Genomic DNA, 14,184 nt, shown 5'->3' on the forward strand with positions numbered 1-14,184 from the left:
TTAGGAGAATACATCTGGCTTAATTGAGCAGGGAAGTGATGCTGGCAGAAAAAGATTAAAATGCTCAGGGTAATGGCAGCCTGGTTTTCTTTCCTCGTTCTCTCCTGAATCCACACTAAAGCCACCTGTGACTTGTCCAAATCGAGTGAGGTTTCTCACACCAGAGATACTGATGGATCCTTGCACGGCTTTAAGCAAGCAGCTGCCAAGAGCTCTCTCTCTTCTCTGAGACAAGTGCATTTGTCAAGTCTCAGAGATCATCTCATGTGTGCTGTTGCCCTGCTCAGTAAACAAAATGAGCATAATAACTTGAGAAAGTTTTATGGGCTGCACATTTTTTTTTTTAATTTAGTGGACTTACTTATTTAAAAAAATGTATGAGACAGGGTGCTCAGGGCCGGTGCACTGGGATGACCCTGAGGGATGGGATGGGTAGGGAGGTGGAAGGGGGATTCAGGATGGGGAACACATGTACATTCATGGCTGATTCATGTCAATGTATGGCAAAACCACTACAATATTGTAAAGTAATTAGCCTCCAATGAAAATAAATAAATTTTTTTAATGTCATCTGACTTTTCAATATTGACCATCACAATAAATTTGATTCAAACCTTTCATTCACCATCAGGTGCTCACCCTGTGGACCAGCCACAGGGATAGCTGGCTGATCTAAAGACTGATAGAGATGCAAGAGATGCAGGTTTGATCCCTGGGTCGGGAAGATCCCCTGAAGAAGGGAATGGCAACCCACTCCAGTATTTTTGCCTGGAGAATCCCCATGGACAGAGAAGCCTGGTGGGCTCTAGTCCATGGGGTCACAAAGAGTCAGATATGACTGAGTATGCATGTACACAAGCACAGGAAGACAAGGAAGCAGGAGGAGAAGAGGGTCAAGGGAAAGGAGAAGGATAGGGGACAGGAGATGGGCAGAGGTGCATAAAGAGGGATCGTGTTATAGGAGTACCAGAGCAATTATTAGGCAGTTAAGGTCTAAACTCAGAAGACCCAGCATGAATCCCAACTCTGCCCCTCATTAGCTCTGTGACCTTAGGCAAGTTTCTTAGTCTCTCTGCTTCTTTATCTGAGAACAGAGGATGACGATAACTACCTCAGAAAATTGCTGCGAGGATTAAACACTAAACACAAAGCACTTATTCTGTACCAGGCACTGAGTTAAATGCCTCACCTACATTAATTCAGTCTTGGCATGGCCTTCTGAGTTAGGTGTGTGCTGATGTAACAAATGACCACAGACATGGCTTAAAGCAACACACATTTATTATCATACATTTTAAGAGATCAGAAGTCCTAAAATCTGTGCATTAGCAGGACTGCATTACTCCTGGAAGCTCTGGGTGGAAGAATCTATTTCTTTGTTTATTCCTTGTCTCTTTCCAGGTTCTATAGGCTGCCTGCATGCTCATGGTCCCTTCCCAGCATCGCTCCCAAGTCTGCTTCTGTTTCTGGTCTCCTTTTCTGATGCTGATCCTCCTGCCTCCCTATTAGGACCCTCGTGATTACACTGGCTCATTCAGATAATCCAGGGTAACCACCCCCACCTCAAGATCCTTACTTAATCATACCTGCTGCTGCTGCCAAGTCACTTCAGTCGTGTGCAACTCTGTGTGACCCCAGAGATGGCAGCCCACCAGGCTCCCCCGTCCCTGGGATTCTCCAGGCAAGAACAGGGGAATGGGATGCCCTTTCCTTCTCTAATGCATAAAAGTGAAAAGTGGAAGTGAAGTCGCTCAGTCGTGTCCGACTCTTAGCGACCCCATGGACTGCAGCCCACCAGGCTCCTCCGTCCATGGGATTTTCCAGGCAAGAGTACTGGAGTGGGTTGCCATTGTCTTCTCCTTAATCATACCTACAAAGTCCCTTTTAGCACCTGAGGCAGAATATTCACACATGCTACTGATTGGGACGGGGCATCTTTGAGGAGCCATTCTGTCTCCCACAGATAGGACTATTGTCAGCATTTAACAAATGGGAAATTGACACAGGAAGAGATTAAGTAACTTGCCCCAGGTCATGCTTTTTCTCCTAACATGTTCCTGCCTCTCAGTGGGTTAATGTTTAGCATGTGGGACAGTACCCTGCACAGGGAGCACGAAGTTGGGTTAACGCTTATTGTCTTCAGTTGTCTTGAAGGTTGAATAGACAATAAGTGGCTCAGTTTCAATTCAAGGGCACCAACATCAAAATCAGGGTAGCCCTTGGCTGGCCTGGGAGTCCCAAGGAGTGCCTTGGTCCCCATACATATATGGAAGCTGGGCTCCTCTCCCTCCAGCCATGGGTCTGAAGCAAGCGGCCTGGGTCCTCATATGCATGCAGGACAAGGTTACAAAGAGCACCCAACGTAACAAGCAGTTGGGAGACAAAGGTATTCAAGGGAATTCTCACTGGGAAAAAACATGTTCCACAAACTACTAAAACACGGCCAATTCTAGCCTGCTACGTGTGTGCTCAGTCACGTCTGACTCTTTGTGACTCCATGGTCTGTAGCCCTCCAAGCTCCTCAGTCCATGGGATTTCCCAGGCAAGAATACTGGAGTGGGTTGACATTTCTTTCTCCAGGGGATTTTCCCAACAAAGGGACTGAACCTGCATCTCCTGCATTGGCAGGTAGATTCTTTACCACCGAGCCACCTGGGAAGCCCCACTGGGAAACCAAACCTAGCATCATTTTGCATATTTGTTCAATAGAAGAAGCGATGGGTTTTGGTGCTGTGATTTGAATGAAACAAGGGATGCTGGAAGAGCAAAAACCGCTTTGGCCTGCAAAGCGGGGCACTTACCACTGCAGGTCCCCTGCTTGTTGTAAAACCCATTGCCACAGCTGCTCTCACAGCCACCCTGTCTTAGCACGTGGAGGGGGTCTCTGCAGGCCAGGCAGTGCTTCTCTGTGGGACCCCAGCAGGCGGCACAGGACTCGTGGCAGGCTGTAGGAAGAACCCAGAGTAGAAAAGACTGACTACAATTTTTCTTTCAAAGGCTTTAGAATTTATAAGGAGGATGTTGGAACCTTCGGTCCTAAACCACTAGACACATATATGCACTGCAGGAGAAAAAAACCACCCCCACCAAAAAATAAAAGAAAAACATTTCCTGTTGGCCAGAGGCATAACTTTCGTAAATTACTGCTAAGAGAACTGGTACAGGAAACCAGAGGCTTTTGAATAATGGGAATCACAGGGAATGGAATCATAATTTTCTAGACAAATACGGTCTGTCTAGTGAAATTAGAAGGCCCTCCATCACCTTGCCTTCGAAACCACACAACAAAGTGTCAAACTAGATAACTGCACTCAACCTCCAACATGTCGAGCATCCGCTTATGAGGGATGCCATGCACTCTTGAGAGTCCCTTGGACTGCAAGAAGATCCAACCAGTCCATTCTAAAGGAGATCAGTCCTGGGTGTTCACTGGAAGGACTGATGTTGAGGCTGAAACTCCAATACTTTGGCCACCTGATGCGAAGAGCTGACTCATTTGAAAAGACCCTGATGCTGGGAAAGATTGAGGGTGGGAGGAGAAGGGAACGACAGAGGATGAGATGGTTGAATGGCATCACCGACTTGATAGGCATGAGTTTGGGTGGACTCCGGGAGTTGGTGATGGAAAGGGAGACCTGGCATGCTGTGGTTCATGGGGTCACAAGGATTCAGACACGATGGAGTGACTGAACTGATTCTGATGCACTCTTACCCTTGAATAGACTTTGAAAGATCCAGTACTGCTTGACTTCAGTTGGTCCTTCCTGCCCTTTCCATCTCTCCCCCACCCCAGCTGTCCCACCCTCGTCTTCCCTCACAACTCTTACAGCTCAGCCTCTGGTTTCCCCATAGCATCTGCTCTAAACTTGTATCTTGAGGACTCACAAAGCCTGCCTTTCCCTTATACCTTAGATTTTTAACTATATGTTGTTTCTAGACCAGAGTTATTCCTTTAAGGTATGACCATCTCCTCCTTTTCCAGCATTTGATTGTTTTATTACTATTCATTCTTGCTCTTTATCTTAGGTCTATAAAGAGAGGTCTATTCCGAATGACTGAATATATTCAGAGTTGGCACACTGTCTGTAGGGCTAACATCATCCATCCTTCTGTTAGTGTATGGGCTGTGTGCTTAGTTTCATCCGACTCTTTGCAACCCCATGGACTGTAGCCTGCCAGGCTCCTCTGTCCATGGGGATTTTCCAGGCAAGAATACTGGAGTGGATTGCCATGTCCTCCTCCAGGGGATCTTCCCAACCCAGGGATCGAACCCAGATCTCCTGCATTACATGTGGATTCTTTACCATCTGAGCCACCAGGAAGCCCAAGTATACTGGACTGATTAGCCTATCCCTTCTTCAAGGGATCTTCCTGACCCAGGGATCGAACTGGGGTCTCCTGCACTGCAGGTGGATTCTTAACCCACTGAGCTACCAGGGAAGCCCCTGTTAGTGTATCCTGATTTTCAAAATGTTTTCTTTACAATGGAGCACAACCTATTTTTCAGAGATATTCATTCTGATCAGAATTGGCAGAGAGAATGCTTTTGCTGGTCACAGGTGACTTGAGAGCTATACCTAAGTAACTTAATTAGGCATCCCTTTGGAATCAGAAGAAAGGAGGCCTACATGGCAAATCTCAAGACCTAGTCCTCTCAGTTCTAAAGTGCAAGGAAAGGCTTTAATTTCAGACAACTTTTCTCTCCAAAAGACTAAGCTGCTGCTGCTGCTAAGTCGCCTCAGTCATGTCCAACTCTGTGCGACCCCATAGACAGCAGCCCACCAGGCTCCCCCGTCCCTGGGATTTTCCAGGCAAGAACACTGGAGTGGGTTGCCATTGCCTTCTCCAATGCATGAAAGTGAAGTCGATCAGTCGTGTCCGACTCTTCGGGACCCCATGGACTGCAGCCTACCAGGCTCCTCTGTCCATGGGATTTTCCAGGCAAGAGTACTGGAGTGGGGTGCCATTGCCTTCTCCGCGATCAACTATACTCTAATATAAAATTAAAAGTTAAAAAAAAAAGAACAACAGTAGTGGGAGTGCAAGGGACTGACAGAAGGAAGATCTGAAGAATGAAACATGGCGAGCCATGGAGAGAGCCAGAGAGCAGCAGCAACAAAGGAAAAGGGAAGGAGCTTGGGGGTTCAAGGAACTGGAGGCTCCTCTTGTGACTGGACCTGGTGGACGTCTTGGGGTACAGTGGGGAATAGAGGGCACAGTGACCTGATTCATGGCCGGAGGGGTAGGCAGAAGCCCTATCAAACTTGATCTCAGAGACCATGGAAAGAAATTAGGATTTTTAGCCTAACTGTGATGTGAGTCAAGAATGGGCTTAAATAGGATAGACACAAGCCCTGCTTGAGATGTTTAAAAGTTCTCTTTGGATGTCATGAAGAGAGGGCTTAAGGACTTGTATGCTGCAGGGAGACGAGCATGGAGCTGACTATTCTGGTCCAGGTAAGAGATGAGAGTGGCAGCTGGAAAGCAAAACTGGACAAAGTTTACTTACTTGTCATCTGACTTCCTCACTAGGGAGCTCCCTCACCATAAGGTCCATAGGGACAGAGTCCATACCCTTTTGTCAACTCGGTTGAGCACACTGCTTGGTACTCTACAAACTCCTCTTACACTTGCCACCTTATTTACAAATGGTGCATGAAAACACTGCTTGTGTTGAGATAAGCCACTGATGCTACTTAAAACCAAATACTTGGATGCAAAGATCCCAGTAGCAAATTCTACCCTGAATGCACATAAAAATTTTCATTCATTTATTCAACTACTCTCAACAGCTGATTGCAGTCACTATCTGAAGTGTCTATCAATGTTAAGGGCTTCTGTCTTACTGAGGAAATGGAGTTGATTCAAAGCTGTTACCCAAACAAACAAACAAAAATCCAACTGCATTTCTAAGAAGGCATGCCATGCTAATCTATCAATGTTCATCAGAAGCACCTACCACATGCAAGGTGAAGGACTAGTCTAGAGGGCCTTCCCAGCTGCCACAGGTAGGCCAGCGCACCAGGGAGTAAGTCCCCAGGGCATGATGGGGAGTGAGGTGAAAAAGACAACAGGGGTCAGATCACGAGTGTCAGGCAGGCAGAAGTAAAGGACCTTGGATATCATCCCCTTAAAAGTTTTAATCAGGGCAGAGGAATTGATCAGTTTTGCTTTTTAGAGTATTAACTTTGCAGTGGGGAGAGGAGAGGGTGATTAGCTCAAGACATCTTTAAGGAATGAAATCATCCTTGTCCCAGAAGTGAGGAGGAGATGCGAGATGAAAGGGCAATTCCCAGTTGTTTCAGGGACTGTCTGATGGCAGTACATTATATCAGCTGCACTGGCAGTTGAAACATTACAAATACTTCCAACCTGTTTGGTAAATGGTACCCTCCCTGATACTCTGTCTTCAGCCCTGGGGACACTGCAGACACCATCTCCAACGATGAAAGGTCTGACATAGGAGAGGGTCTTGGGTCTCCGCTCCTTCTGACCAGTCTGATCTTTGCCATACCGCTTGTTAATAATTTAAATATTACCACCCATGCTGCCAGTGAGGACAGGGGTCAAAAGATGAGCAGGATGGAGGCCCTGGACTTAGGGATGGCACTCAGCCCTGTCACACACTGAGACCTACCTAACCTTTCACCCTGCCTGCTGTTACCTCCCTCCACCATACCAGCTCTATGGAGCAGAGACCCTAAGCAGACCATGTGATGATCAAGGGTCTGGATGCCCCACACCACACAGGACTGACCCAGCCAGCAATGCCTCTGGCTCCTTCCATGGTCCCTGAATATAATCTTGCATACATCTGAGAGGTGTCCTAAAGTGTCACTATGTCTATGATGCTTTGCTGAACTTGTCCAGACAAAGCCAGTTACTCCTTCCTCTAGGTTCCTGCAGCCCTTTGTACATGCCTCTCCTGCTACTTACCGACTGTGCATGCATGCTAAGCTGCTTCAGTCTGACTCTTAGCAACCCTATGGACTATAGCCCACCAGGCTCCTCTGTCCATGGAATTCTACAGGCAAGAATACTGGAGTGTGCAGCCATGCCCTCCTCCAGGGCAATCTTCTGGACCCAGGGATTGAACCCGCCTCTCTTACATCTCCTGCATTGGCAGGTAGGTTCTTTACTGAATCACTACCTGGGAAGCCCATGCTGGACCTATCTACATTTAGAGCCAAATGTGATGCTGGACCTTCTCTTTTTTCCCATCTCATAAAAAAAAAAAAAAAAAAAAAGGCATGTTCCACAGCCAGGCAGGACAGCAGAAGGGATTTTTATTTTAACACAGGACTATGCTGAGCTGTCATTTCTTTCCTTTTTTTTTTGAGTTGTCATTTCTCATAATGACATACTCCCACTGTGTTTTGCAATTGATTTCTAATTTCTAACACTGAACATATGCTACTGCAGATAATCTCTCCTTGCAGGCTTATTTTACATGGAGCTTTTATTTCATTTGGGTTATTATGAAAAATAAAAGGTCAGTCCCTGACTTTTCACCATAATTTCTCTTAGTGATACATGTTCAGCTCACCCAGCGTTTGAAGTGTATACTGTGATGATAAATTAAAACAGAGGACGAATAAGAGAAAGCCATCATCTTATCTCACGTGCAGAAGATAATTAATTTTGGAAAGCCCCTGACTCTTTCAGAGAATAACAAGACATGTGTTAGCTTGCCGAGCAATTCCTTTCAAAATGAAAGGGAATGAAATACTCTTCTTTTTGGCAACTCTCTATTGAAACCCTACTCTAAAAATAACAAACTTCTTTTCATATTTGATAATTTTGAAATAGAAGGTTGTAAAAAAAAATTCAACCTGTGCTACTCAAAGAATAAAATGCAGCCCTTTCCCAAGAAAATGTTAAAATACTTCCTAGGGACTGCTTCTTGTTTTCCAGGAAGCCTTAAAAGACCCCAGATAGTGGACACAGATCCTTGTTCCCTCAGCCTTCAAGTTTAAACTGCCCCCCAGGAAAAAGAAGGAATCTTGGATTCTCATCATTCCATGGACTTCTGGAATGTCTCCCGTCCATAACCAGAAAATAAGCACGCTTGGTTAGTGGCCGTTTTAAAGTCATCACTGAGGGTGCAGTTCAGATTTCCAAATTGCCAAGAAGTTTTCACTCTCAACTACATGAAGCAGCCTAAACTCCAGGCATAAGCAAGACACCACAGACAAGGTAAAGTCCTTCATTCTGGTCCTTATCCACATTGTGGCCACTGCTAACTATCCTTCATGACTCACACATGACTAGGAAGGACCTGCCAATTTTAAAGTTTATCAGGAGGCAGTGAGTAAATTTCTAGTAAGACACTCTTGTTGGATGAAAAAAATTTTCCCATCTTAAACTCAACTTCACTGGCCCTTGCTTTCCTCATCTGTAAAGTGGGAATAATAATATTTGTTGTACTTAACTCAAGGGGATATGGCGAGGTGATGTACATGAGAAAGCAGAGGACACTGAATGTGATCCTATGAGTGGCACACCCTATGGGATCGCACAAATCTCATTTCATCTGGTGCCCAAAGCAAAGTAATTATAAAGGGAGCAAATTAAAATGTAACACAAGGCAGAAAGGGTAAGGATGAAAAAGACTACGGGAAAGGAAGGTTCACTTAGAAAGGGAGCGAAAAGAAATAACAGAGCCCACAGGGATTCCTCCAGCAATTACATAAAGGAGCTCCAGTCTTGCCCAGAGGCTGCCTACTGTAGAGCTCTTTCCTTGTAATTGCTACAAAATATTAACAAAAACCCTTTGGAAACTGATTGAGAACAGCTCTGTGATGCTCACAGTGAAGCCCAGATGCTGGGCAAACTGTGCTCTCTTCCTCCACTGCAGCCACACCTGAGGCCAAGGCTACTAGTCTAAGAAGGATGGACAATGGACACCAGACAAATTTAAAAGGAGGGTGTCCTCTGAGTCACTACCATTCGTGATCCTTTTACTTCCACCTGCTTCTGGCCCCTACCAAGCTGGTCTCTGCCCTCGACCTTCCTCCCTGTACCACCAGAAGCTTTAACACCTGACGTTGCAATGCCTGGTCTCCATGTATTCTGAAAACCCATATGTACTTGAGGGAGTTCATAATAGAAAAATAAAAACAAATGAAAACATCTTCACTCTCTCAAATAGATGGAGATGTGAAAACGACCAGGAGAGCAGCAACTAGATGCAAAGGATTGGATGTACACATAGAAACATGTATGCATCTTAGAAACAGGGTTCAGTGAGGGAAAGAAAGTCATCCATGGCAACAAAGGTGCAAGTCTAGGGTGTGTGCTCAGTTGCCTCTGACTCATTGCAACCCCATGGACTGTAGCCTGCCAGGCTCCTCTGTCCATGGGATTTTCCAGGCAAGAATACTTGAGTTGGTTGCCATTTCCTCATGTAGGGGATCTTCCTGACCCAGGGGTCAAACCTGTATCTCCTGCAGGAGGATTCTCTACCACTGAGCCATGGGGAAGCCCCTCCCACTCTGGGGAAGAATGGTGATAATTGAGGAGGTTGCGCTTATGCTGGGAATGGGAGTGTGTGGGCAATCTCTTTCCTTTCCTTTTAATTGTGTGGTAAACCTAAAATGGCTCTAAGAATTTCTAAAGTCTTTAAAATTTAAGAAAAAAAGGAAAAGAATGAAATGTCCTTCTGTTAATATGTATGACAAACCTAGACAGTGTATTAAAAAGCAGAGGCATTACTTTGCCGAAAAAGGACCGTCTAGTCAAAGCTATGGTTTTTCCAGTAGTCATGTATGGCTGTCAGAGTTGGACTATAAAGAAAGCTGAGTGCTGAAGAATTGATGCTTTTGAACTGTGGTGTTAGAAAAGACTCTTGAGAGTCCCTTGGACTGCAAGGAGATCCAACCAGTCCATCCTAAAGGAAATCAGTCCTGAATATTCACTGGAAGGACTAATGCTGAAGCTGAAACTCCAATCCTTTGGTCACCTGATGTGAATAGTCAACTCATTGGAAAAGACCCTGATGCTGGGAAAGATTGAGGGCAGGAGGAGAAGGGGGCAACAGAGGATGAGATGGTTGGATGGCATCACAGACTCAATGGACATGAGTTACAGTGAATTCCCGGAGATAGTCAAGGACAGGGAAGACTAGTGTGCTGTAGTCCATGGGTTGCAAAGAGTCGGACAGGACTTAGCAACTGAACAACAACAATAACATGTATGAATATTTAAAATATGTGCATACAAAACAGTAAGAGCACATGCATACAACAAATCCACATTAAATCCCATTAGAATAGTTAAGTGGGGAAGGGAAGTGGAGACAGGTAATGGGAAGAAAAGGAATAAACAGGAAGATAGATAAGGAGGAGAATAGCCTGGCACAGGCTAATGATGAAAAGGGGCCATGAGTGGATAAGAATGACTAATTCAACTTCCTTCATATAAATCTCCAAAATAAGTATAAATAAGTTAATAAACAAGATTACATTAAAAAATTAAAAAAAAATTTTTTTGACCATACCTTAGGGCATGTAGGATCTTAGTTCCCTGACCAGCAATCAAATCTATGAACCTTGCATTGGAAGCTCGGAGTCTTACCCACTGGACTGCCAGGGAAGTCCCAAGATTACATTTTGATAAATCAAACTGACAAATGTAATTAGAATTGTAATGCCTAGTGTTGACAGAGGTAGTGGGAGATAAGCACTTTCATGCCTTTCTAGGAGGAGTGCAAATGAAAACTTCTTTAAAAGAGAGTAATATGTTAATATGTATCAAAAGATTAAATATGTGCATATCTATACTTGGACCCATTGTCTAATAATTTACTTTAATCAAATATATTTGAGTCTGTGCTTAGTTACTCAGACATGTCCAACTCTTTGCGACCCCCTGGAATGCAGCCCTCCAGGCTCCTCTGTCCATGGGATTCTCCAGGCAAGAATACTGGAGTGGGTTGCCATGCCTTACTCCAGGGAATCTTCCTAATCCAGGGATTGAACTCAGCTGCTCCGCATTGCAGGCAGATTCTTTAACCACAATTCTATTAAAAATATTTACATTGTGGTTATTTATGATAATAGAAAAATTAGGAAGAAATGTCAAACAACAGAGGATTAGCTCAATGAATTCTTGCAGAGCCACAGATCAAAAGTTATACAACAGGTTTCAAAAGACACTGTAGAAGGATGACAAATAACATGGGAAAAGCAGGTGATAAAACTATATAGATAGTGTGACTTTACTTTTGAAAAAATAAATTCATCTGTATGTGTGTGTGTGCACAACACACAAAAACTACATAAATTAGGAAGGCATTCACCAAATTACTAACAGCCATGATTTGGGAGAGCTTGAGTCAGGGGTTTTCACAGATTTTATGCACCTTGAATTTTACTGACTTTATTAGATGAATTCATTTGGTGCTTACAGAAAAAAATTACTAAAAGAGAAAAAAAAAGCCTGCAGTCATTTCCTCTAAGGCACAAGCTGGGTAAATAGGTAGTTAATCTATTAACCACATTCATGATACAGCTGAATGATTCACCCATCTTGGGTAACGTATTTATATTTTTAGCAGGGTCTTCCATAGACAGAGAGCTTGAATGGAAGGAGCAACTTTCCAGCTGAAGGAGGCTTCGGCAAATCCACATGGAGAGAGATTTACAAGCAGGCTGGCTCTTCAAAGGCACATAAGTCAGAGGATGAAGGCAGACATTCCTTTCACCAGTAACACTTCTCAGGTTATCTTTTCTGTCTGCTGCCCCTATACCTGTCCTTCTAAATCTACAACCCAGCACACCCTGAAGATTTTCAAATGCAGTGACCACCTACGCTGGACTTGACAGCCAAAGGGAATTCTCAGATTGCACTCATCCACGGTGACCGCTGGCAACCGTGAACTCCCTGGGGTTTTCTTCAGCCTGTGTAAATTAAATGGATATTGATTTTTCTAGCAATACCTTGAGTCTACTTGTCTATAAAAACTAAACAGCCAAAGGAGGGACCCACCAGCCCATATCAAGCTTTCAATGGTGCCCAGACTTCCTGGCCACACTTGCACAGCCTGCTCGGAACTGGGTGGCGATTAGCATGGAGGCACTGGGTTACCTGTGGGTGGCATAAAAAGGGAGGGGAGGGCGGAACATGGAGGGTGCTGGTGGTGGGGGACGGGGAAGAGAGAGAAGGAATGTACAAACATATGCCGTACAGTCTAGCTGAAATAACTGAGAACCCTAGGAACTGGGCAGAAAGCCAGAAAACTTGTCATTACTTTGTAATCCATAGCTGAAATATTTGAGGGTTCAGATGTGTCAGGAAGAATGGGATCTGTCTGGAAGATAAACTCCCTTGTACTTGCAGCGAGCTTTCTCTGCTGGTATGTGATACGTCTGTTCCATCATCTGTCTTTGGCCTGCACAGCAAAGTCCTATAAGCAGCACAGACAAATGCCAAACACAGTCTGTTGAAGCCTGATAGAGCAGAGGTCCCAGGCAAAGTACCACCAGCTGCTTTTTCCTTCCTCTCTCAATTTATCATTTACAAGAATGTACAGAGAGGGAGGGGATTTGGAATACCACTGTCATCTGCTTCACTGGGTCTAGCTTACTCAGGAAAAGAACATTCTAGAAGGACAATCCTATTGCCGTCCCTTCTGAGTGGCTTAAAATACCTCATGGATACCAACCAAGTTCCAGGGACAAGTTTTTATTTTTTTTTTTAAAGAATTACCGTTTCAACTAGAGGCCAGTATCACTGATGAACATAGATGCAAAAATCCTCAATAAAATTCTAGAAAACAGAATCCAACAACATATTAAAAAGATTATACATCATGACCAAGTGGGATTTATCCCAGGGATGCAAGGATTCTTCAATGTTCACAAAGCAATCAATGTGATTCACCATATTAACAAATTAAAAGATAAAAACCATATGATTATCTCAGTAGGTGCAGAGAAAGCCTTTGACAAAATTCAACACTCATTTATGATAAAAAAATCTCCAGAAAGCAGGCATAGAAGGAATACACCTCAACATAATAAAAGCCATATACAACAAACCTACAGCAAATATTATCCTCAATGGTGAAAAATTGAAAGCATTTCTTCCAAAATCTCAAGAGTCAGACACGACTAAGTGACTGAACTGAACTGAACTTCCAAAATCAGGAACAAGACAAGGGTGCCCACTCTCACCACTACTATTCAACATAGTTTTGGAAGTCCTAGCCACAGCAATCAGAAAAGAAAAAGAAATAAAAGGAAACATATTGGAAAAGAAGAAGTAAAACTCTCACTGTTTGCAGGTGACATGATCCTCTATATAGAAAACCCTAAAGGCACCACCAGAAAATTACTAGAGCTAATAAATGCATACAGTAAAGTTGCAGGATACAAAATTAATACACATAAATCCCTTGCATTCCTATACACTAACAATGAGAAAATAGAAAGAGAAATTAAGGAAACAATCCCATTTACCATTGCAACGAAAAGAATAAAATGCTGAGGAGTAAATTTACCTAAAAAAACAAAAGACTTATATGTAGAAAACTATAGAACACTGAAGAAAGAAATCAAAGATGACACAAATAGATGGAGAAATATACCATATTCCTGGACTGGAAGAATCAATATAGTGAAAATGAGTATACTACCCAAAGCAATCTAGAGATTAAATGCAATCCCTATCAAGCTACCAATGGTATTAGTCACAGAATTAGAGCAAATAATTTCACAATTTGTATGGAAACACAAAAAACCCTGAATAGCAAAAGCAATCTTGAAAAAGAAGAATGGAACTGGAGGAATCTATCTGCCTGACTTCAGACTATACTACAAAGCTACAGTCATCAAGACAGTATGGTACTGGCACAAAGACAGAAATACAGGTCAATGGAACAAAACAGAAAGCCCAGAGATAAATCCGCGCACCTATGGACACCTTATCTTTGCCAAAGAGGGCAAAAATATACACTGGAGAAAAGACAATGTCTTTAACAAGTGGTGCTGGGAAAACTGGTCAACCACCTGTAAAAGTATGAAACCAGACCACTTTTTAACACCATACACAAAAATAAACTCTACATGGATTAAAGACCCAAATGTAAGACCAGAAGCTATAAAACTCTTAGAGGAAAACATAGGCAGAACACTCTCTGACATGAATCACAGCAAGATCATCTATGACCCACCTCCCAGAGTA

The 14,184-nt window shown here is 43.6% G+C and overlaps 1 protein-coding gene across 2 annotated transcripts in view; it reads right to left on the reverse strand.

Annotated features, from left to right (window-relative positions):
* Nucleotides 1–14,184, reverse strand: part of FRAS1 (Fraser extracellular matrix complex subunit 1) — a 522,812-nt gene that overhangs the window by 256,443 nt on the left and 252,185 nt on the right. For both annotated transcript variants that reach the window (XM_044945743.2, XM_025289852.3), the window contains exon 15: nucleotides 2,802–2,945. In XM_044945743.2, coding sequence (XP_044801678.2) covers nucleotides 2,802–2,945 — 144 coding nt within the window. The remainder of the gene's footprint in view (nucleotides 1–2,801; nucleotides 2,946–14,184) is intronic.

This window comes from Bubalus bubalis, chromosome 7, assembly GCF_019923935.1.
Source record: "Bubalus bubalis isolate 160015118507 breed Murrah chromosome 7, NDDB_SH_1, whole genome shotgun sequence".
In the NCBI taxonomy this organism is placed as follows: Eukaryota; Metazoa; Chordata; class Mammalia; order Artiodactyla; family Bovidae; genus Bubalus; species Bubalus bubalis.